Source organism: Desmodus rotundus, chromosome X (assembly GCF_022682495.2).
Source record: "Desmodus rotundus isolate HL8 chromosome X, HLdesRot8A.1, whole genome shotgun sequence".
NCBI lineage: Eukaryota > Metazoa > Chordata > Mammalia > Chiroptera > Phyllostomidae > Desmodus > Desmodus rotundus.
In genome coordinates, this window is record NC_071400.1 from 63,408,903 (window position 1) to 63,429,285 (window position 20,383).

The 20,383-nt window shown below is 46.6% G+C and overlaps 2 protein-coding genes across 3 annotated transcripts in view; one reads left to right on the plus strand and one right to left on the minus strand.

Moving 5' to 3' along the window:
* FGD1 (FYVE, RhoGEF and PH domain containing 1) overlaps nucleotides 1–15,020 on the plus strand; it is a 39,133-nt gene extending 24,113 nt beyond the window's left edge. For both annotated transcript variants that reach the window (XM_024564367.3, XM_053917389.1), the window contains exons 9-18: nucleotides 5,573–5,631; nucleotides 5,758–5,904; nucleotides 6,297–6,389; nucleotides 6,559–6,638; nucleotides 10,731–10,761; nucleotides 11,455–11,556; nucleotides 11,913–12,038; nucleotides 12,216–12,377; nucleotides 13,431–13,574; nucleotides 14,093–15,020. In XM_024564367.3, the coding sequence (XP_024420135.2) occupies nucleotides 5,573–5,631; nucleotides 5,758–5,904; nucleotides 6,297–6,389; nucleotides 6,559–6,638; nucleotides 10,731–10,761; nucleotides 11,455–11,556; nucleotides 11,913–12,038; nucleotides 12,216–12,377; nucleotides 13,431–13,574; nucleotides 14,093–14,398 (1,250 nt within the window). In that variant the 3' untranslated portion in view covers nucleotides 14,399–15,020. The remainder of the gene's footprint in view (nucleotides 1–5,572; nucleotides 5,632–5,757; nucleotides 5,905–6,296; nucleotides 6,390–6,558; nucleotides 6,639–10,730; nucleotides 10,762–11,454; nucleotides 11,557–11,912; nucleotides 12,039–12,215; nucleotides 12,378–13,430; nucleotides 13,575–14,092) is intronic.
* A 158-nt stretch (nucleotides 15,021–15,178) lies between these two features.
* On the minus strand, nucleotides 15,179–20,165 carry TSR2 (TSR2 ribosome maturation factor). The gene is made up of 5 exons (XM_024564398.3): nucleotides 20,031–20,165; nucleotides 19,761–19,851; nucleotides 16,949–17,040; nucleotides 16,278–16,448; nucleotides 15,179–16,037 (listed from the first exon to the last, which is right to left on the minus strand). The coding sequence occupies exons 1-5, from the start codon at nucleotides 20,112–20,114 to the stop codon at nucleotides 15,903–15,905; spliced, it is 573 nt and encodes a 190-aa protein (XP_024420166.1). The 5' UTR covers nucleotides 20,115–20,165; the 3' UTR covers nucleotides 15,179–15,902.
* Between the last annotated feature and the right edge of the window lie 218 nt (nucleotides 20,166–20,383).

Sequence of the window (20,383 nt, forward strand, 5' to 3'; positions counted from 1 at the left end):
CATAGGAACTCAACTCTTGCCTGTATCAGTTAGCCTATGGTAAAGCTAGTTTCATTATACATCATTTCTCTACAATTCCAAGAACCAGTTGATGACCTTGAGGACTTACTGTAATAAATACATGGGAAAATATTAGATAGGCGCTATGTGTAATTCAGTGAATAAGAGAGCGAGATAACTGCCTGGGGGACCTACTCTAGGTTGGGTGACCTCTCTGAATAGAAGATACTTGAATCAAACCTGAATAACAAGAAGTGAGCCACATGTCAATTGGGGAAGAGCACTGATTCGGAAGGAGCATATTCCACACAGAAGCAACAGCAGGTGCAGAGTTCCTAAGATGGAAGTTAGGAGAGGAGGTGGCAGCTCTGTCTCTGGACCAACAAGAGGGCCAGTGTGACCTGAGCATGACAAGTGAGGATAGAAAGGTAGAAGTAGGATTGGAGAGAGAAGTGAGACTCTGAAGGCAGAGATCAGTAGATGGATTTTATTCTGAATGCAGAGGGTGGTCATGAGAAGGTATTGATCGAGGGCTAGAGAGGGAGCCAAGACACCACCAGTTAGAGGCCTTTTTTGCAAAAATTTAAGTAAGAAAAATTGGCTGAGACTAGGATGGTAATTGTGAAAGTAGTAAGAAATGGTTAGATTCAAGATATATTATACAGTTGACACTTGAACAATGCCAGATTAGGGGCACCAACCCCCCTGTAGTCAAAAATCCACATATAACTTAATGACAAATAGCCTACTGTTGACCGGAAGCCTTACTGATAGCATATGATAGTTGATTTACACATGCTGTGTGTGTTACATACAGTACTTTTATAATGAAGTAAGCTAGAGGAAAGAAAATGTCATTAAGAAACACATAAGAAAGAGAAAATGCATTTATAGAATTTGTTGAATAAAATCCATGTGTAAGCGCACCCACACAGTTCAGACCCATGTTGCTCACAGTTGCTGCATTTGGGAGTAGCACCGAAAGAACTAGGGTGGAATGGGTGTGGTCTCGGGAGAAAGAGTCAAGAATGACTTGCAAATTTTTTGGCTGGTGGTAATAGTTCCTAAGATGCACTTAGGAGTTTGATTTTGGACTTATTCAAAGTGAGCTGCCAGTTAAACTCATGCCAAAGATGAGCATACAATCCCAGGGAGAGAGATCTGGATGCCGTTGGCGCATAGACAGTATGCAAAGCCATAAGGCTGAACACAAACCCCAAGGGAGTGAGTGTACATGGAGAAGATGGGGACCAAGGACAAAGCTGAGGGAGGTAAAATCAGCAAAAGAGACTTAGAAAGGAGCAGCCCTAAAGGTAGGAGGAAAACTAGGAAAGTGTGTGGGGTCCTGGAAACCACAAGAGCCGGTAGCAGACAGTTGTATCCACTTCCCAAGTGAGCCCTCTCCACACCACCAGATGGGGCACTTTCCTACCAAGCCTGGACCTGGAGAAAGAGATAGAAACCTAAAAAGTTTGATAGCTGAGCTCTACAAACAAATATCTGAAGACTAAGTACCATATTCCTTTCCCCAAATGAGAGCCCCCACTGAGGTGCCAAGATGAGCTACATAACCTGAATCTCTGGAAAAAGCCTTCCACCCTGATTCCCATGGACTGACATCTCTAACCTGAGCCCTCGGGCTGAACCAGTCTGAGGTCCCAGTCATAGATTTCCCACACTGGTTTTCCCAAACTGAGATCTCCGGACTAGGGTTCCCAGATAGAGCCCTCAGTCTGACGTCCCAGAGTGAGATTCCCCCAAAAGAGCCTCCCAGCCTGATCTCCTTGGCCACCATTCTGTAGACGGGTATTGCCAAAACGAGCACCTGAGATTAACCCTTCTGTGTACTGTCCCTCAGACTGACACTTCTAGCCCAAGCCCAAGAGACTGACACTCAAGACCCATACCACAGACTCAGACCACCAAGCCCTCAGAATGGACTTCTAGAGTTCCCCAGTGTGAGCCCCAGAGAGAACCCTGGAATTGAGCTGCCCAGACTGAGCACTGCACAGAAACTCCAGACTGTGTTTTCCTTAGCCCAAGCCCCCCAAATTAAGCTACCCATGCTAAGCTCCAAGTCTGATCTTCTCAGTCTCAACTCCCAGACTGACTTCCCCCAGACAAAGCCCCCCATTTTCTACCTCCCGGACTTAGTTTTATGGATTGAGATTCCCAGGTTGAGTCTGGTAGATCGAGGTCTTCAGGCTGGGCCCCATACTGAGAACGTAGGACACCTCAGTGCCACTGAGGCCCCCACAGGAAGCCTCCTGTCTCATTTCTCCACTCAGAGCCCATGAATTCTACAGAATCACATGTCCACATTGAGGTTCCAGGACTGAGTTCTGCAATTTTACTTCCATACTGGATCCCTAGCATGATATTTCCAAACTGAAATGCTCTAAATGAGCTCCTTGGACTGGACCCCCAAAGTGAGCTGCCACTGTTGCTCCCTAGACTGAGCCCCAGATTGAGTCCCTTTTTCCATCTTTATGTCCCTGGGCGAGCCTCTCAGTCTCTCAGCTTCAGTTTTCCAGTACAGTGGTGGTGATAATGATACCTACGCCAAAGAGTTGTCTGGAGAATAAAGGAAATCATCCAGGTAAAGCTTTTGGCACCACGTCTGGCACATGGTAAAGGCTCAGAAATGTTAGCTGTTTTCATTACTGAGTGCCCTGGCTGACACCCTCCATACTAAGTACCCCTAAAATCAGTCCCCAAATTGAGTTCACCAAATTTAGGTTCCTGTGTTATACCAATCTCACCCCTACCTGTGTCCCTAGAAGGAATCTCAGAGCGTGAGCATGGCTGACTGAGCTCCCCACATGGAGCACAAAGATGAGCCCCCCACCCTAAGAACTTCCCAGTCGAGTTTTCTGAGCTTCTCAGAATGAGAGTCAGCCCAATATATATATGCTCACTAAGTTCCCTAAGCCAAGATCTTAAGCTGACCTCCCTATGTTTTCCTCTTAGACTAAAACCCTCAGGTGGAGCCCCAGAAAGTGCTTTCAGGTCTGAGCCCCACTGAATCATATCTCTGGTTCCCCAGACTGACTCCTCCACTTTCTACTTCTCAGACTAAATTCTTGAGCCTGGACCCTAGATTGGGCTCACCAAGCCAGGTCAGCTGGAACACCTGGCCTGAGCTGCCCACCCTGAGACCAAGACAGAAGTCCAAATAAGGTCCCAGACTGCCAAGCCCAGATCAGGCACTGCCAAAGCCCCCAATACCAAGCTCCTACACCAATCTCCCCAAACTGTGCTCCTTAGCCTAAACCCCCAGATGAATTCCTGAACTAAGATCCCCACACTGAACCTCCAGAAAGAGCCTGCACACACTGGAAATGCCAGTCTTTTCCCACACAAGACATCTCCAGACAGAGTTCCCAATAGCAAAGCCTCAGTCAGTCCAGCAACCTGCGCAGGCCTGAGCTTGTATGCCCACTGCTTGCCAGAGCCTTCTTCCTGTCCCCTTCCCTACCTCTACCACTCAGCATGCTCCCTTCCCTGGGATGGAGGAGATGCAGAATGTATAGGAGAAAGGGCAACTGAGAGAAGCAGCTCCAGCTCTGAGGTCAACTCTGCTGCCTCCCAGGTAAACAACCTAAGGCCAGCACCTCTTCTCTCTGAGTCTTAGTTTCCCCATAGGACAGACAGCACAATCACACTTACAGGGTTATTGTGAGGAATGAAAAAGCTAATTTATGCAAAGCATCTGTTGGAGAGCCCTGGAGAGGGTAGTGGGACCTTGACTCCATCCTAGGGGCTCCTTGATCTACTGCAGGATGCAAATGTGGACATATAAACATACAATGAATGCTCAGTGTGACCAGTAGGACAGAAGGTGGAGCCAAGGGAAATGTGGGAACCCAGCCAAGGTCATAACCCAGCCTGGGAATTCAGGGCAGACTTACTGGAGGAGGTGAGCTGAATCCAGAAGACTAAGTGGCAGTTGGCCAGGTGAGGCAAGACAGGACATGTTGAAAGGCAAGCAGAGAACACTGGAGAGGTCATCAGAAGCCAGATCACCAAGGGCTTTGAATGCCAGACTAAAAGGCTGGGTACTTATCCTATAGGCATGGGGGAGCCATTGGCACATATGAGTAGAGGAGTGACAGCCAGCCGTGTATAAGAAAGCTCTCTGGCAGCTAGGGTAGAGGAGGGGTTGGAGATTGGAGCTTGGCACCTGAAAGGCCTGGTCTGGGAAAGAGGCCACGGATCTTTAGCTCCAAGACTTGGTCATGGAGGGAGGGCCTCCTAGGAGAGCAAGACTTAGTTTGCCAACCATACGCGCCCACATCAGAAGCACCTGTGCTCCTCCATTACAGACGTATTTTCTGAGTGGGAAAACCTAGCACTGAACAGACAAGAGGGGTGCGGTGCAAGGTGGGTGCAGTGCAGCTGGGCCTCAAGCATGGTGGGCAGGATTTTTTGCTGTATGGAAATGTATAGGAATTTATGTCAATTATTTTCCTGATAATACCTGGTTACTACAGAAAATATGGAAATTAAAGGAAAGATGAAAGAGGTAGGGGGAAAAATCACCTGTGATACAAGCCCCCAGAGAATCAGCACAAGGAACATTTTGACATACTCTTTCTGCTGTTTTTTTATACGTGAGTATTTATAAAATTGAGAAGTTTTCGTATATACCGATTCATATCCTTTACTTTTCCTAAAATATCCTGAGCATTTCCCAAATGATGAAAAACCATACACAAGCATCATTTGTAAAGTTTGTTTAGTAGACCATTATATGAATGCACATTACTTCATTTAGGTGAACCCCTACAGTTGGCCATTTCTGTTTCCAGTTTGACACTGTTATAAACACTACTGCAACCAAAATGCATTTGTACCTAGAACATTTATTTTCTTAGTATAGTTCTTATAATCAGAATTACTGAGACAGCCCTGGCTGGTGTGGCTCAGTAGATTGAGTGCTGGCCTGCGAACCAAAGTGTTGCCGGTTTGATTCCCAGTCAGGGCACATGCCTGGGTTGTGGCCCACGTCCCTGGTGGGGGGGTGCATGAGAGGCAACCACACGTTCATGTTTCTGTCCCGCTCTTTCTGCCTCCCTCTCCTCTCTCTAAAATAAATAAAATCTAAAAAACAAAAAGAATTACTGAGACAAAGAATAGGATCATCTTTTTGTTTCTTTGTATGACTTTCTGATTATAAAAGTAATACATGTTCTTTATCAACAATGTGAAACACACAGAGAAATCTAAAGACAATAGAAACCACCAATAGTCCCACCACCCAGAGACAACTTGTTAAAACATGGGTATGTTTCCTTCCAAGTACATTAATAACTATTATTGTTGTTATTTTTAATGGTAATAATAATGTTGTCAAGCTTGGGTTTTATTGGCTGCCAGCTCTTGTTTGTATTATGATTCTGCTATTGTGGCATTAATTGAGACAGTTTCTGATTTTATGTGCTATGGACATATTTGCTTTCTGGAATGAGGAGGGTGTAGTGAGGCCAGGAGAGGTATTCAGAAAGCAAAGATGCCCCCAAGAGCATCTCTGCTAGTCCTGCATCCAACTTCCTTGCCACTCTGCCTGCAGAGTCTCTGGAGCTGATAGCCACAGCAGCGGAACACTCTAATGCTGCCATCCGCAAAATGGTGAGTGACTCTCCTAGCCTGCCCTTCCTTGGCCACCCACCTGTGTCCTGGAGGGCTTGCAACTTGTGAACCTCTGAGGGGAGGCCAGCACCACAACCCTGCCTTTTGCTTACTGTCTCTTACCAGGAGCGAATGCACAAGCTGCTGAAAGTATATGAGCTGCTAGGGGGTGAGGAAGACATTGTCAGCCCAACTAAAGAGCTCATAAAAGAAGGCCACATCCTTAAGCTGTCAGCGAAGAATGGGACCACTCAAGACCGATACCTCATATTAGTAAGTGCCAGGTGTGGGGTTGTGGGTGGGCCATGCCCCCGACACATGTTGACCTGGTAATCACTCGAGACTCTTATGTCCTGGTACTAAGTCTTTCCTCCATTAACTTATTGTCCTTTCACTGTCTACACTAGGAATGTTTTTCCCTGTACTTTACAAATGATGTAACTAAGACTGAGAGAGAAGTGACTTGCCCAAGGTCACCCAACTATGAAGTGACTCTCGTGCCTAGGCTCTTTCCTTGTGACCTTTGTGCTCTGTCTAGGCTGTTTTCTCTATCTATTGCTTTGAGTCCCCAGTACTAAAGCTTCAGGGGTCTTATAACAGAAGAGAGCTGGGCCACAGCCCTCCTGGGTCATCCGCACATACAACCCAAACCTTTTCCTTCCTAGTTCAATGACCGCCTCCTTTACTGCGTGCCCAGGCTGCGGCTCCTTGGCCAGAAGTTTAGCGTGCGGGCACGCATTGATGTAGATGGCATGGAGGTAAGCACGAGGAGGTGGGAAATGGGGACCCTAAGTGGGGCCTTGGTGCTGGGAGGTTGTAACAAAAACCTTCTGACTTCACCCCAAATCTGTGCATGCATGTGTGCAGAGGATGAGGGCCCTGTGGAACGCAGTAGGCCTCACAAAGCCTCTTTCTCCCTCCATTCAGCTAAAGGAAAGCTCCAACCTCAATCTGCCTCGAACCTTCCTGGTGTCAGGAAAGCAGCGCTCCCTGGAGCTCCAGGCCAGGTACCTTCCCTTGCCTATCTATGGCTTTTCTTCAGATATTCTGTGGTAGGGCCATGCTCATTAGGCTACCTCCCTAGGGGAGAGATTGTTCCAGAGAAAGCATGGGCACCTTTCCCCAGATACAGGCTTGTTCTTCTGGTGGGTTTTATTAGAAAAGAGGGAAGATAGTAATCTGAACACGAATAACAACAACACAAATAGTTTATTGTACATTCAGAGATTTAAGAGAAATACCAAATGCAATGGTCGATCCAGGATGTGAGGCTGGTTTGAGAAATACAGCCCTAAAAGATATTGGCAAGACAATAGGGATCGACTAAATGTGAAGTGAGCATTACTATTGGGGAATTACTGCTTACTTCCTCGGGTGTGGTCATGGTATAGTGGTTATATAAGAGAAATGGCCTTCTTTTCTTATGATGCATGCTGAGGAGTTAGTATCATATCTGTAATTTATCTTTAAATGATTTATCTACCAAAAATACATACATATATACACACATACTTATATACATATAAAATGTATATAAATAATATATATGAAGTAAATATAGCAAAATATTTGAAAATTTTGCATCTAGCCCTATCTGGTGTGACTCAGTGGGTTGAGCACCAGCCTGCAAACCAAAATGTCGCTGGTTTGATTCCCAGTCAGGGCACATGCCTGGGTTGCAGGCCAGGTCCCCAGTAGGGGGCATGCGAGAGGCAGCTGATTGATGTATCTGTCACACACCAGTGTTTCTCTCCCTCTCTTTCTTCCTCCCTTCTCCTTTCTCTAAAAAAATAAATAAAATCTTTTTAAAAAGAAAATTTTGCATCTATATAGTGGGTATATATTTAATGTACTGTGCTATACTGTCTGATTTTCTGTATGCTTGAAATTTTCCATAAGAAAAAATTTTAAATAGTAACAAATTTAAAAGTAATACCCAACCATTTCACGAAGAGGCTTCTTTCTTATCTCTCCTCTACTTGGATGATTATAATAGTAGCTCAAATTTAATGAAGACATACTTGCTCTTATGCCAGGCACTGTTTTAACTTAAACAATTTGAGTATAAATTGACTAGTTCAATGCTTGAAAACAACCCTTGAAGTAGCTACTGTTACCATCTACCCCATTTTACAGATGAGGAAACTGAGGCACAGAAAAGTTATGCACCGTGCCTAAGGTCCCACAGCTAGAAAGGAACAGAGCTGGGATTGGAGCTCATGCTGCCTTCTGAGGGCCCAGGGGATAGGTGTCGAAGTCATGGTCAGGGCTGGAGAATGGATGCACATGGCTAGATGACCTGTTTCTGACAGGCTGCAAGGAAGTGAGAAATAAGAGTCGGAATCCTCATTGCTGGGACTATAGAGAGGCTAGAGAGAAACAAATGTGGGCTAGAGGGTATTTGAATCTCTGGGAGACAGAGCAGCCTGGAGGCCTGCAGCCAGGAAAAGGAGAACAAAGCCAACTGGCACATCCCGGGGAGGGCAGGTATGGGGCCCAGTACTGCCTAGGAAGAGTCTGAGTAATAAGCCACATGGCTGGGAGGATGAGAGAGGGGGCTGCTGAGAGATGCCGGACCCAGATGGGTGCACTGAGCAGTGTTAGGTTTCCTCCTAGTGGCTGAAGAAAGGCATGGAGGGTTTGCTCTGCAATGACTTTTACTGCCCTTTAAAAATATACAGGATCCAGCAGAAGGAACGCCATTGAGTATAGTTGGTAGGGTAATAATATGGATGTGATAATTTATAGTTTTAATTTGAACATTTCACCTAAAATGTCATATGATGTGCTTGGGCGTGATATTGTTATGTTATAAAATTGCATTCTTATGATTTTGTAATAAAAGTTTGCAATAAAAAAGGGGCGTTATTTGTGCTGGAGCCCTGTATTTTGATGAAAATTTTCAAATATGGAGAAAAGTAGAAATGCAGCAAACACCCATATGCCCACTACTTAGACAACTGGTTCTCAACCTTGGTTACAACCTCAGCTTTTTAAAAACCTGATGTTTGGCATCCACCCCTACAGACCCTGATTTAATAATATGTGTGGGTTGTAGTCTAAATATGGGGAGTTTTTAAAGCTCCCCAGTTGATTTTAATGCATGCAACAGGGTTTAGAACCACTGACTTAGAAGTCACCAACTATTGACATTTTGCCATGTGTGCCTTTTACTGAACCATTTTAAAGTAAATTATAGACATGACACTCTACCCCTGTGTATTCGATTTGCATTGCCAAATACACTGTTGTGGCTCTTAAAAATCAAAAGCAATATTTTCTACTGCAAAGAAATTATAGAATATAAACAAAAAAGAATTTTTTTGAAAAGAATACCATCAGAATAAAGTAAAATTCCCTAGAACGGTAGTACCTTGAGAGAACCAGTACTGATATGTTGGTAGATCCCCTTTGAGGCTTTTCCTCTCTTTGCATATTTGTACATACACACACACACATGTGTTTTCCTTCCATATTTTATTAGGAAAAATTTCCAAAATACAGAAAAGCTTAAAGAATTGTACAGTGAACACGCATAAACCCACTGTATAGATTCTGCAAGTGTTAACATTGTGCTATATTTACTTTATCATAAATCTATTCTTTATTTTTTTATTTTTATTCAGTTACAATTGTCTGCATTTTCTCCCCATCCCTCCACCCCACCCCAGCCAGTCCCACCTCCCTCCCCCACCTCTACCCTCCCCCTTGATTTTGTCCTTGTGTCCTTTATAGTAGCTCCTATAAATCTATTCTTTTATCCATCCACCAATCCATCTGATTTTTTAAAATGCATTTCAAAGTCAGTTGCAGACATTGCTACACCTCACCCCTAAAGATATTGGTACATATATCATTAACTAAAGTTCATTATTTGTTTTAGGTCCTCTCCTTTTCTTGAGGCAAAATTTTTAAACAGTGAAATAAATGCATAGGCCTTAAGTGTACCATGGATGAGTTTTGACAAATGTAAACACTCCCATCACATATATTCTTTAAACAAAAACAGAATGCTATGTGTATTTTACATATGTTGTTTTCACTTGACATATTATGAACAGCTTTGTACCTCATTCACGTTGTGAATGACATACCATTCAGTAGCGATGTACTTTTTTTTTTTTAACCTGATCCCCTGTTAGACCCTTAGGCTGCTTCCAATTTTTCAAAATAAATAGCACTGCAGTGGACATACTTATAGCTAAATATTGTTTCACATCCTTAGTTTTTCATGAAGTGGTTCTAAGGGTATATACTCTTATATTTTCACAGTAGAAAAATACTTTTTATATCTGAAGTGTAGACATGGAAGGGGATTAGAAGAGACCAGGAGGGAATCAGCCAAGAGGCTGGGTCCAATTCCTAGTGAACATTTGATGGAGCTGCAACCAGGGCAGAGGTCTTGGAAACTGCAGAGCAAACAGTAGTTGGGGGAGAAAGGCAAAGAAAATGGGAAATTCACACTAATTGAGCACCTAGTGTACCAGGAATTATGCTGGGCATGTGTGTGTCACCTCAGTTACTGTTCAGAACAACCCAGACGAATACTTGTCATCTCCATTTTACAAGTGAAGAAAAATAAACTACCCTCCTTTCTCAAACTTGATATTCCAGCAAGAGGGAACTATTGATGGTTTGTTGTATGTTGCATACTATTTTACACACCTCACCTTTATCCCTCTACCTGAAGCTTAGCGCCTCCTTGAGGAAACCCTTGTGTACCAGCCCCCACTCAAACTCCAGGCTGGGGCAGGTCTCCTCTTCTGGACTCCTCAGCCCGATTTTCACTCTCACAGCACTGATACCCTTGTATTGTCCCTGTCTCTCCCCCAACCTCAGACCATGAGTTCCTTGAGGGTAGGGACCTCTCTGAGGCCCATGTTCCTAGCACCGAGTCTAGAAGGTATTAGTAACTATTGAATAAAAAAGCGCAAACAGGTTAACTGATGTGCCTAAGGTCACATAAGTTATAAGTGAAGGAGGAGAGGGTCAAACACAGGTCTCTTTGACTCCAAAACATTTGCTCTTTACCACTCCAATTGCTTTTGCTTGGCCTGCCTAACCCAACATCTTTTTTTTTTTTTTTTTTTGCCCCCAAGGACTGAGGAGGAAAAGAAAGACTGGGTCCAGGTAACATCCAAGAAGGCTTTGTGGTAGGGGGCTGGAGGAGTATTAACAGGTCTCCCAGGGGTTGGTGAACTTTCTCCTAATACTCACATCTGACCGGTATGGGCCTGGACAACAAACTTTACCATCCCCATTTTACAGATAAGCTCACTGAGGTCCAGATGTTAAACAGAAACTCACAAATTCTTCCTTTAGAGAGCTGGCTCCTCTGAGAGTGTAACTCCAGTGAGTTAAGCCCAGACGGTGGCTAGGAAGGCCTTCTGCAATTTTGCAGCCACTGATCCCCCTCCCCCATTTCACAAATATAAGAACTGAGCCCTCACTGGTGTGGCTCAGTTGATTGGGCTACGTGCTGCAAAAGGAAAGATTGTGGGTTTGATTCCCAGTCAGGGCACATGCCTACATTGCGGGTCAATCCCTGGTCAGGGCACATATGAAAGGCAACCAATTGATGTTTCTCTCCCTCTCTCTCCCTCCCTTCCCCTCTCTCTAAAAACAAACAAACAAACAAAAAAAGAACTGAGACCTGGATATAGGAAGGGACTTGCTCAAGGTTGTATAACTAGCAAGGAGCAGAGCTGTGCCTAGAACCCAACTTTTCTGACTCTGGGCTAGGTCATAAGATAATGAGGTGAGGTTGGAAATGGGTGGGTTGTGAGGTGATCTCACCTCTCATTTCTTATATCTTCTCCCCAGGCCATCAACTCCACCCTTCTGAAGCATGAACAGACGCTGGAGACCTTCAAACTGTTGAACTCAACAAACAGGGAAGATGAAGACACACCCCCTAACTCTCCAGTAAGAGTCCTCATGCCTTCCATCTACACTGGGCCTCCAAGTCCCCACCTTACCTTGAGATGCTCCTCTCCCCTTCCCAGAGAATAAAGATCAGAGAGGCAGTGCATGACTTCAAAAGCAGTTTTCTGTTGGTAGGGCCACAGAAAAGTTACTGGAGAAATGGAGGCCCAGTAAGTAGAAGGGACTTGTCTTCAGTAGCACAGTGAGGTAGGGATAGAGGCAGGACTCAAACACAGGTCTTCTGAATGTATCTGTTGCCTCCTAATGATAAACCAAGTCTTGGGGCAGGCGCAAGGGTTGGCTGAACTGGACGGGGGAGTAGCTGTCTCTGACCTGGGACCTGGCCCTCTCTCCAGAACGTGGATCTAGGGAAGCGGGCACCTACACCCATCCGAGAAAAGGAAGTCACCATGTGCATGCGCTGCCAGGAGCCCTTCAATTCCATCACCAAGCGCAGGCACCACTGCAAGGCCTGCGGGCATGTGAGTGTTGGGAGGCAGGGGCAGAGCTAGGGAGGGGATGGGCCAGCAGCCTGAAGGCCCACTTCTGAGAGGGCATGGTCCAAGTGGGGAAGAGGCCATGAGTCAGCTGTGGGAATTGATACACTGAAGGGGAAGGCCTTCTGGAATCAGGCATCTCTTGCCCACTTGCCACTCCAGGTGGTTTGTGGGAAGTGCTCCGAGTTCCGGGCCCGCCTCATCTATGACAACAACCGCTCCAACCGTGTGTGCACTGACTGCTACGTGGCCTTGCACGGGGTGCCTGGGAGTAGCCCAGCCTGCAGCCAGCATACGCCTCAGCGCCGGAGGTCCATCTTGGAGGTAAGAGCCAGGCCTGTGACCATTAACCCTCACACATGAACCACATGGATCCCAGCCACCACCCACTGTGACTGAGGCCTGGTTATCTCTGAAACCGCATGGTGCCATGTACATCCATGGAACATCCAGGCTTGGAGTGAGTAAAATGAATGCAAGAGTGAGTGAATGAGCCAGTATTTTATTTAAGTGCTTTAGACATTTAATCTTGCAGTAATTAATCTATCCATGCTATTACTATCCCTATTATACAAATGCGGAAACTGAGGCCCAAGGAGGTTATTAACCCATGTTATACAACCAGTGAGTGGCAGAGCTTGCATGTTTAATTAACAAATTCTTTTCTTATTATAAAGTAGGACATGTGCACTGGAGAAAATTAGACAATATAAACAAAAATAATAAAAGCACCCTATTTCTTCTACCCACTAGATAACCACTAACACTTATGCTTCCTATCTTTCTAGGCGCGTGCACATTTTGGTTTTGTTTCTTAACCAAATCGAGGTATTTATTTTATTTAACATTTAAAGAACCCTTACTCTGTGCCAGGCACTATTCTAAGTACTTTGCATCTATGAATTCATTTAATCCTTATAATAGCTCTACGTGCTTTCTTTCCAAGTCAATACATTTTCACCTAGAGCTGGGATTCTGAGCCACTCTGCCTTATCCAGCCCCCAGCCCCTAAACCACAATGCTAGATTGCCTCTCACTGAGTATAGGGAATGGATATGTGACAAAAGATGACAAAAAGGTGAGGTATAAATGCATAAATCACTTGAGGAATAAATGGACTGATAGAAGAATGCCTGACTGGCATTCAGGTGTCCCTGCTGAGAGCTGCACACACCTCCCACCTAACTAGAAGAGGTAGCAGCCATGGCGGGACTGACTCACTGGGAGACATTGGGCAAGTCAGCACTGCCACCTGAATTCAGCGTCCTCACCTGAAGCATGGGCATAGCAGTACCTACACTGACGGGGTATTGAAGCCCAGAGGAGCCAGGCTAGGCCTTCTATCAACATTGATGTCCCCTATATCTCTGGTCACAGAAACAGGCTTCAGTGGCTGCAGAGAACAGCGTCATCTGCAGCTTCCTGCACTACATGGAGAAAGGCGGAAAAGGCTGGCACAAGGCATGGTTTGTGGTCCCTGAAAATGAACCCTTGGTGCTGTACATCTATGGAGCCCCTCAGGTGTGCATCCTACTCCCTTGGGTCCTTTCAGCCCTTTCCCTTCATTCCTTGACTTCTCCTCGGCCTTGGCAAATTGGGGGAGCCTAAGTGGAAATCACAACCCCCACCCTTGTGAGATAAAGACTATCTAGAAATAAGCATTGTGGGCCAATGTATGTAGGGGAAAGTGGGGTGAGTCATGGGAGGGGTCTAGCTTCCTGGAGGAAGCCAGAGTGCAGATGGGGCACTGCTAGATCCCATTTGAATGGGGTAAACATGTAAGTGTGGACAACGGCCTAGGCAAAGGCCTGAAAACTTTGGTATACACTAACGAGACTAGCCCAGCTGTTTTAGGGTATAGGAGGAAACGGGTATTTGAGCCCAACCTGCATCCTAACCCCAGTTCTGACATTTTCCTATTGCTCTCAGTGGAGCCTTAGAAGGTTCTTGAGCAACTGAAGGAAAAGAGGGGTTTTAGCAGGTGAAAAGCTGGTGAGAAGCCAAACTCCAAGGTGACCCTGGCTCTGTCATTTCCCCAGGATGTGAAAGCCCAGCGCAGCCTGCCCCTCATTGGCTTTGAGGTGGGGCCTCCTGAGGCAGGAGAGCGGCCTGACAGACGGCACGTCTTCAAGATCACCCAGAGCCACCTGAGCTGGTACTTCAGTCCTGAGACAGAGGAGCTGCAGCGGCGCTGGATGGCTGTGCTTGGCCGGGCAGGCCGTGGTGACACGTTCTGCCCAGGGCCCACACTGTCTGAGGACAGGGAGATGGAGGAGGCACAGGTGGCAGCTTCAGGAGCCACTGCTGAACCCTCTGAAGGCCCCCAGACCCGAGATAAGACCTAGAGGGTTTGGGAAGAACTGGGGCCCCCTGCCCCACACTCTAGCTGCCCATGTCCGATGGGGGGCCCCAGCCCTCTCCCCTCCCAGCTCAGTTAATACTTGAACTCCCATCATGGGCACTTGCAATCCCAAATGCTGGGTCTTGGGTTTTTTTAAATTCATCTTTTCACAAAACGTGGGCTTTTAAAAAATATTCCTAGTGATGTTAAATTTTTGTAATCCCTGTCCACAGGGAGGGGGTGGGAATCGTTGCTAGACCTGCCTGAATTAGGCCATTTTTCCCCATCCCCTCAATACCCTGCAGATCCTGCCTCCACCCAATTCACCCCAAAGTACCAGAGGCAGGACACCTGGAGTCAAGTGCCAGTTCTTCCAGTGAGTTCCTGGCCCTGGCCCACCCCTGCCCCTTCAGCCAGTGTCTCCACATGTATGCTAGGTGGGGCAGTGACCGGATCCTTCCTGCCTCCCCATGGCTTACAGCTTCTACCCAGCCCCAAGGCTACCCATTATTTTATCGTCCAGACCCATGGCAGGGCCACCGGGCAGGACAGGGGAACAGGGGGGAGAACAATGGATACTCTTGGTTTTGTTTTTTAAAGAAAAATACAGTTTATTTCAGGCTTACGGAAACTTTCAGAGCACTGCTGTGCTCCACTTGTCTGTCTGTTTGTCCAAAGTCCCGGACTGCTAGGGTGGGCCCCAAAACTGCTCCCTTGCTGAGTTTTGAACCTCAGCTTCCAGAAGGATGACTCCAAGGCTACTTACAACAGGTCAAGCAACAGATTAGACATTAAGGTATTATTTATTCAGGTCTTAGGCCTCATCCCTGGACTTCAATGGAATTAGATGAAGAGTTTGGAAAGAGGTTGGAGGAAACAAAAAACAAAGCCCAGGTCACCCAAGCTCACCACCTTGCCAAGGTCTTAGAATTCCTGAAGGAACCCAGGGCTGGAGGATGGGCTGCAAGAAGGGAGTGTCCCTGGGAGGTTCCAGTTTCTTGGCAGGGGTACAGAGCTGCTGCTGCTCCTGCTGTGTGTGTGTGCAGCAGGGAAGTGGGAGAGGTGTCATAACTTTCATTCACATCATCAATGAATCTCTCCCTGCTGCATGTTCATCTCACTATTCCTGACCCAGCGAAAATATTGGTTCTGCTGGTCCTCTCCCTTCATAAATCTACCTGTCCGCTCTCAAACAGCATTCAGCTACTTCAGCCACAGCCACACCCACTCACCCTTCTCTCTTCCCACTGACTGCACCCAAGGCACTGCGCTGGGAAACCAGGCATCATCATTCATTCAGATGGTAACTTATGACCCTAGGGGGTGTGGTTAACCAGGCCCTACCACCCCAAGACCAAGGATCCTAGGGCTCTTCTTCCCCTGGAGGAAGCTTGACAGGGGAAGAGGGAGAGGGTGGAGATGGGATAACCAGTCCAAAGGCCCACAAGCCTCGAAAAAAATCTCAAAAACAACTAGCAAATAAGAGCCCAAACCATTTCCAGACCCACTCATTTCTTTCTCCGGACAATGGTCCAGCCATCCTCCACTATATCCTCTTCCTTAATAGTCTGGGAGTCTGGACCAGAGGATTCAGGCTTGGGGCAGACTCCATCGGCAGCTGCCCCATCATTCGTAGCTGTGACCTGGAGGAGAAATAAAAAAAAACAGCTAAATACGATGCCTCCCAGCTGTGGCCAATGAGAGATCCAGGCTCTCCCAACTTTGCAAGGATTGGCTGCATGACCTTAGGAAAGTTCCCTGCCCTCTCTAGATAATAATACAACCACTGCCATCCCACCCCCATCACTTCCCTATGATACTAGCTGATCTCCCAGAAAATTGAAAATACCTACATCTCCCCACCCAAGGGGCAACCCTTTTACCTCCATGTCCTCCACGCTGTCCGCATCATCCTCATCTGTCTCTCTGGTTGTCTTAAGTGTGGTGGCCCTAACCCTGCACTTTCTTTGGGTGATGCTGGAAGCCATCTCCTTCAGAGCAGTCCCATCACCCCTCTGGAAGTGGTGGAACATGGTATTCAGCTGCTGGCTCACCTACCAAGAAAACATTCAGCCAGCTGGATTGTCTATAGAACCCACAACAGCCCATGTTTGCAGAAAGAGTGGGGAAGGGTTTGGATTTTTCCAGAAGAGAATGGGGCTCTTTTCTTCCCCAAGTTCACAAATGAAGGAACCACCTATGAAGGGCTCAGATAAAGGCCTGAGACACTGAAGGAGGGCCTCCTAGCAGGGAAGGCAATCCCAGTAGGGGGAGTGATGTTAACCAGAGCAGGGGTGAAAAAGTACCTGGCCTGACCTGCCCTTGGGATGCAGATGAGGAATAGACCTGGCTGAGAATAATGTCTCAAGAGAAAAGAGAAGAAGTAGGGTTTGAAAGACTACATTTCCCATTAGGCAATAGGGGGTCAGAAAAGGCTCTTATGCAAGACTCGAGAAAAGAATGGTTAGAGCCAAGAGTCTTAGCCTAAAAAAATACTTGGGGAGAAGAAAGACTGCAGGCAAAGAGATGGCGGTTGTGTCCATGACATGCTCACCTGGGGCAGACTCCCGTCCTCCACAACTGTATCAAACTCGTTCGTCATGAGCTCCCCAAGGAAGTCCTCCACCTCATCTAGCTCCAAGTCAGCTGAGTAGGAAAGAATAGGGCCCTTTGGTCAAAGACCAACCAATTTCATCACTCCTGCCTGCTACTCTTCAATACCTATGTGCTGGGTTCACATCTGGTTGGTGAGTAAGGATCCAAACAGTGAGCCTTCTATTTGCTGAAGTGCTCTGCATGTCCAGGTTTGAACATGAAAGACCCTTCATAACTGTGGCTCCACAGATACAGGAGGCCACAGACCAATGGCATAGGTAAGAAGAAATGGACATAAGCACTTGCGATGATGAAATATCATAGCCTTGACATCAACATCCTATTGTGTGACTTTGGCTAAGCCTCCCTTTCAGGGCTTCAGTTACCTCATGGGCCCATATTCTTTTTCTGAATTAGAAAATGTCTAAAGAATGTCTTCCACAAAGCTCCTCGCTCTCTTTTCCACAAAGCTCCTCGCTCTCTTTTCCCTCTGGGAGACCTCATCCACCCCCTTGGCATTCCCAAACACTCTAACCTAATATCCCCCAAATCTGTCTCCAACCCAAACTATGCTTTACCTGTTTCACACGTGCCTAAGACCCTCCATATCCAAAGCCAGACTCATCACCTTACCCTTAAAACCTGCTTCCCATCCTGCAGGGTTCCTCTGTTCCATGAAAGGCACCCAATCCACATCCATCCAGGCACTCATACCAGAAACCTGTCTCCTTTTCCTTCCTCCTCTACAGCCAAACCATCTCCAAGTCCCTAATACACCCATTCTTTTCCATGACTATCACCACTGCCCTAGTTCAGGACATTATCATTTTCTACACAGAAACAGCCTCCTCATCAGTCTTTCCCTCTCCAGTCCTTGCTCCACACTGATTACTATTTGAACTTCCTAGTCAGCAAATCCCACTCTATTACTCACCTTAGAACCTGCCGATTAATTTTTCTCACCTACTGCAGTGTTCATATTGTGCTTTTGGGAAGTAACTGTCCTGCTGGGTTTTAAAGCAATCTGTCTAGAAAGCTAGCAGGGAAACAAAGGCAAACAGGCTTCCTGTTAACTCTTATCCTTATCCAAGCCTTCACTATGTTAATGATTCTTGTGACTCTTAAGTAGGAGCTGAAGGAAAGTGCTTTTCTTACATAATTTAACTAGAGAATCTTTTTCCTCAATGAACATCTAACAGAACTACTCTCCCATACTATGCCGTTTGGTCAACGCTGGCCTAAAGGACAAAATCAAAGGCATGTAAGGCCTTCCACATCCTACCCTTTTCCAGGGGCCTCCCCAACCCTCTGCTTCACTCTCTACCAGTCCTTTCCTCCACACACCCAAAGCCACGTGCACGTACACACACTTAACTCCAGTACTGAGCACCCTACCACTTTCCAAATATAACATAATCTCCTCATACCACAGAACTCATTTGAATGTTGCTATCCCTGCCTCCCACAACTAGTTAACTCTTTCTTATCCCTTATAACTCAGCCCAGCCCTGGCTGGTGTGGTTCAGTGAACTGAGTGCTGGCCTATGAACCAAATGGTCACCAGCTGGATTCTCAGTCTAGGGCTCATGCCTGCGTTGCCGGCCAGGTCCCCAGTAGGGGGCATGCAAGAGGCAACCACACATTGATGTTTCTGTCCCTCTCTTTCTCCCTCCTTTCCCCTCTCTAAAAATAAATAAAATCTTTAAAAAAACCTCAGCTCAATCCCCACCTCCTCTAACAGTCTCCAAGAGAAACCTCCTCCCAACTCTTATGTTACCCAAGCACCCTGAGTTCCTCTTTACTGAACACCTTCTACCCTGTGTGTAAATGCCTGTTTACTTTATATGGATCCCTCACTAGATTGTAATCTTCTTGAGAAAAAAGGTCTTTGCCTAATGTCATCTCCAAGACTAAAAAACTGAATGAAGAATTCTGTAAAACTAATACTATGCAAAAGGCCCTCTGCAGGGCCCCTTATTTCTTAAACGATCCTCAAGACACAACAAAGGTGTAGATCTCTGTTGTTCAAATAGACAAATGTGTTTACTGAGCACTTAAAATGTGGCTAGGCCAAACTGAGATGTGCTAAATGTGCAAAATACCCAGCAGGGCTTGTGTTTCTTAAAGATTTTATTTATTTTTAGAGAGACAGGCAGGGAGGAAGAGAGGGAAACATCCAAGTGTGGTTGCCTCTCATGCGCCCCCTACTGGGGGCCTGGCCCGGAATCCAGGCCTGTGCCCAGACTGGAAATAGAACCGGCGACCGTTTGGTTCGCAGGCCCACGCTCAATCCACTGAGCCACACCAGCCAGGGCACCCGGCAGGTTTTGAAAATTTAATGCTAAAATGTACAACATATCATTAATAGTATTTTATAATGATTACATGTTGAAATATTTTGGATATATTGAGTTTAATACCATTAATTTCACCTGCTTCTTTTTACTTTATGAAAGTTGCTGCAGAAAAATTTTAAGTAAAATTATGTGACTCGGGGATGGATCTTATACCCATTTTAAGAATTAGGGAAGTGAGTCTCACGGACGTAAAATGACTTGTCCAGGGTGATACCCCTGAAAGGCATCTATCTGACTTCAGGATTCTGACTCCAAAGCCTGTATTCATTCCACCTAGCCCTCAGGTACCAACCGACAATTGCTCAAGAGTAAATGCGGACTCTCCAACACCTGCCTTCTGCTCCAGCCTCCACGCTCCCCCGTTCCCTAACACCATCAACCCCACACACACAAGTCGCAGCGCTTCACACTCACCATTGCGAAAGAAGTACTCCTCCACCGCACCTCCCAGCCACTCGGCCTTCTCCTGGCTATGCACTCCCCCGAAGCCATTCTCCACAGCGATCTGTGAACATAGGCCCAAGTGGACCACGTCAGCCCGGAGAAAGAACTCGCTTGAGGTGACGTAGGAGTTCGCCACTTGTGCCGCCGAGCGTCAAGCGCCAATCCCGGCCAATTCCTATTCTGCTCCAGGCCCTAACCATTCCCGGCCCGGGCCCCTGCCCGGGCCGCGGCCCCTCTCACCTGCAAGGCAGGCCAGGCCTCCAGGGCAGCGCGAACGCCAGCTCCGAAGACGGCTCTCAAATCTTCCCCGGCGCCCGCCATCATCTGGCCAAGCGCCACGTGATGCCCAGGCAAACCAATCCCTCCTCAGCAAGGCCCAGGCAGAATCGAAAACCGAGCCTGAGAACCGAGTCTTCTTTCCGCTGACCTGGCAGCAAGACTAGAGCAATAGAAAAATTGATCGGAGCAATGGATGGCACCAACATAGTTACTAGCGTGCAATTATTTAAATCAAATGAAGCCAGAAGTGGGCGACGCGTGGGTCCATGGGTTCCGAGCCCCTGGGTTCTGGGCTGTACTGCTCGTAAAAGATG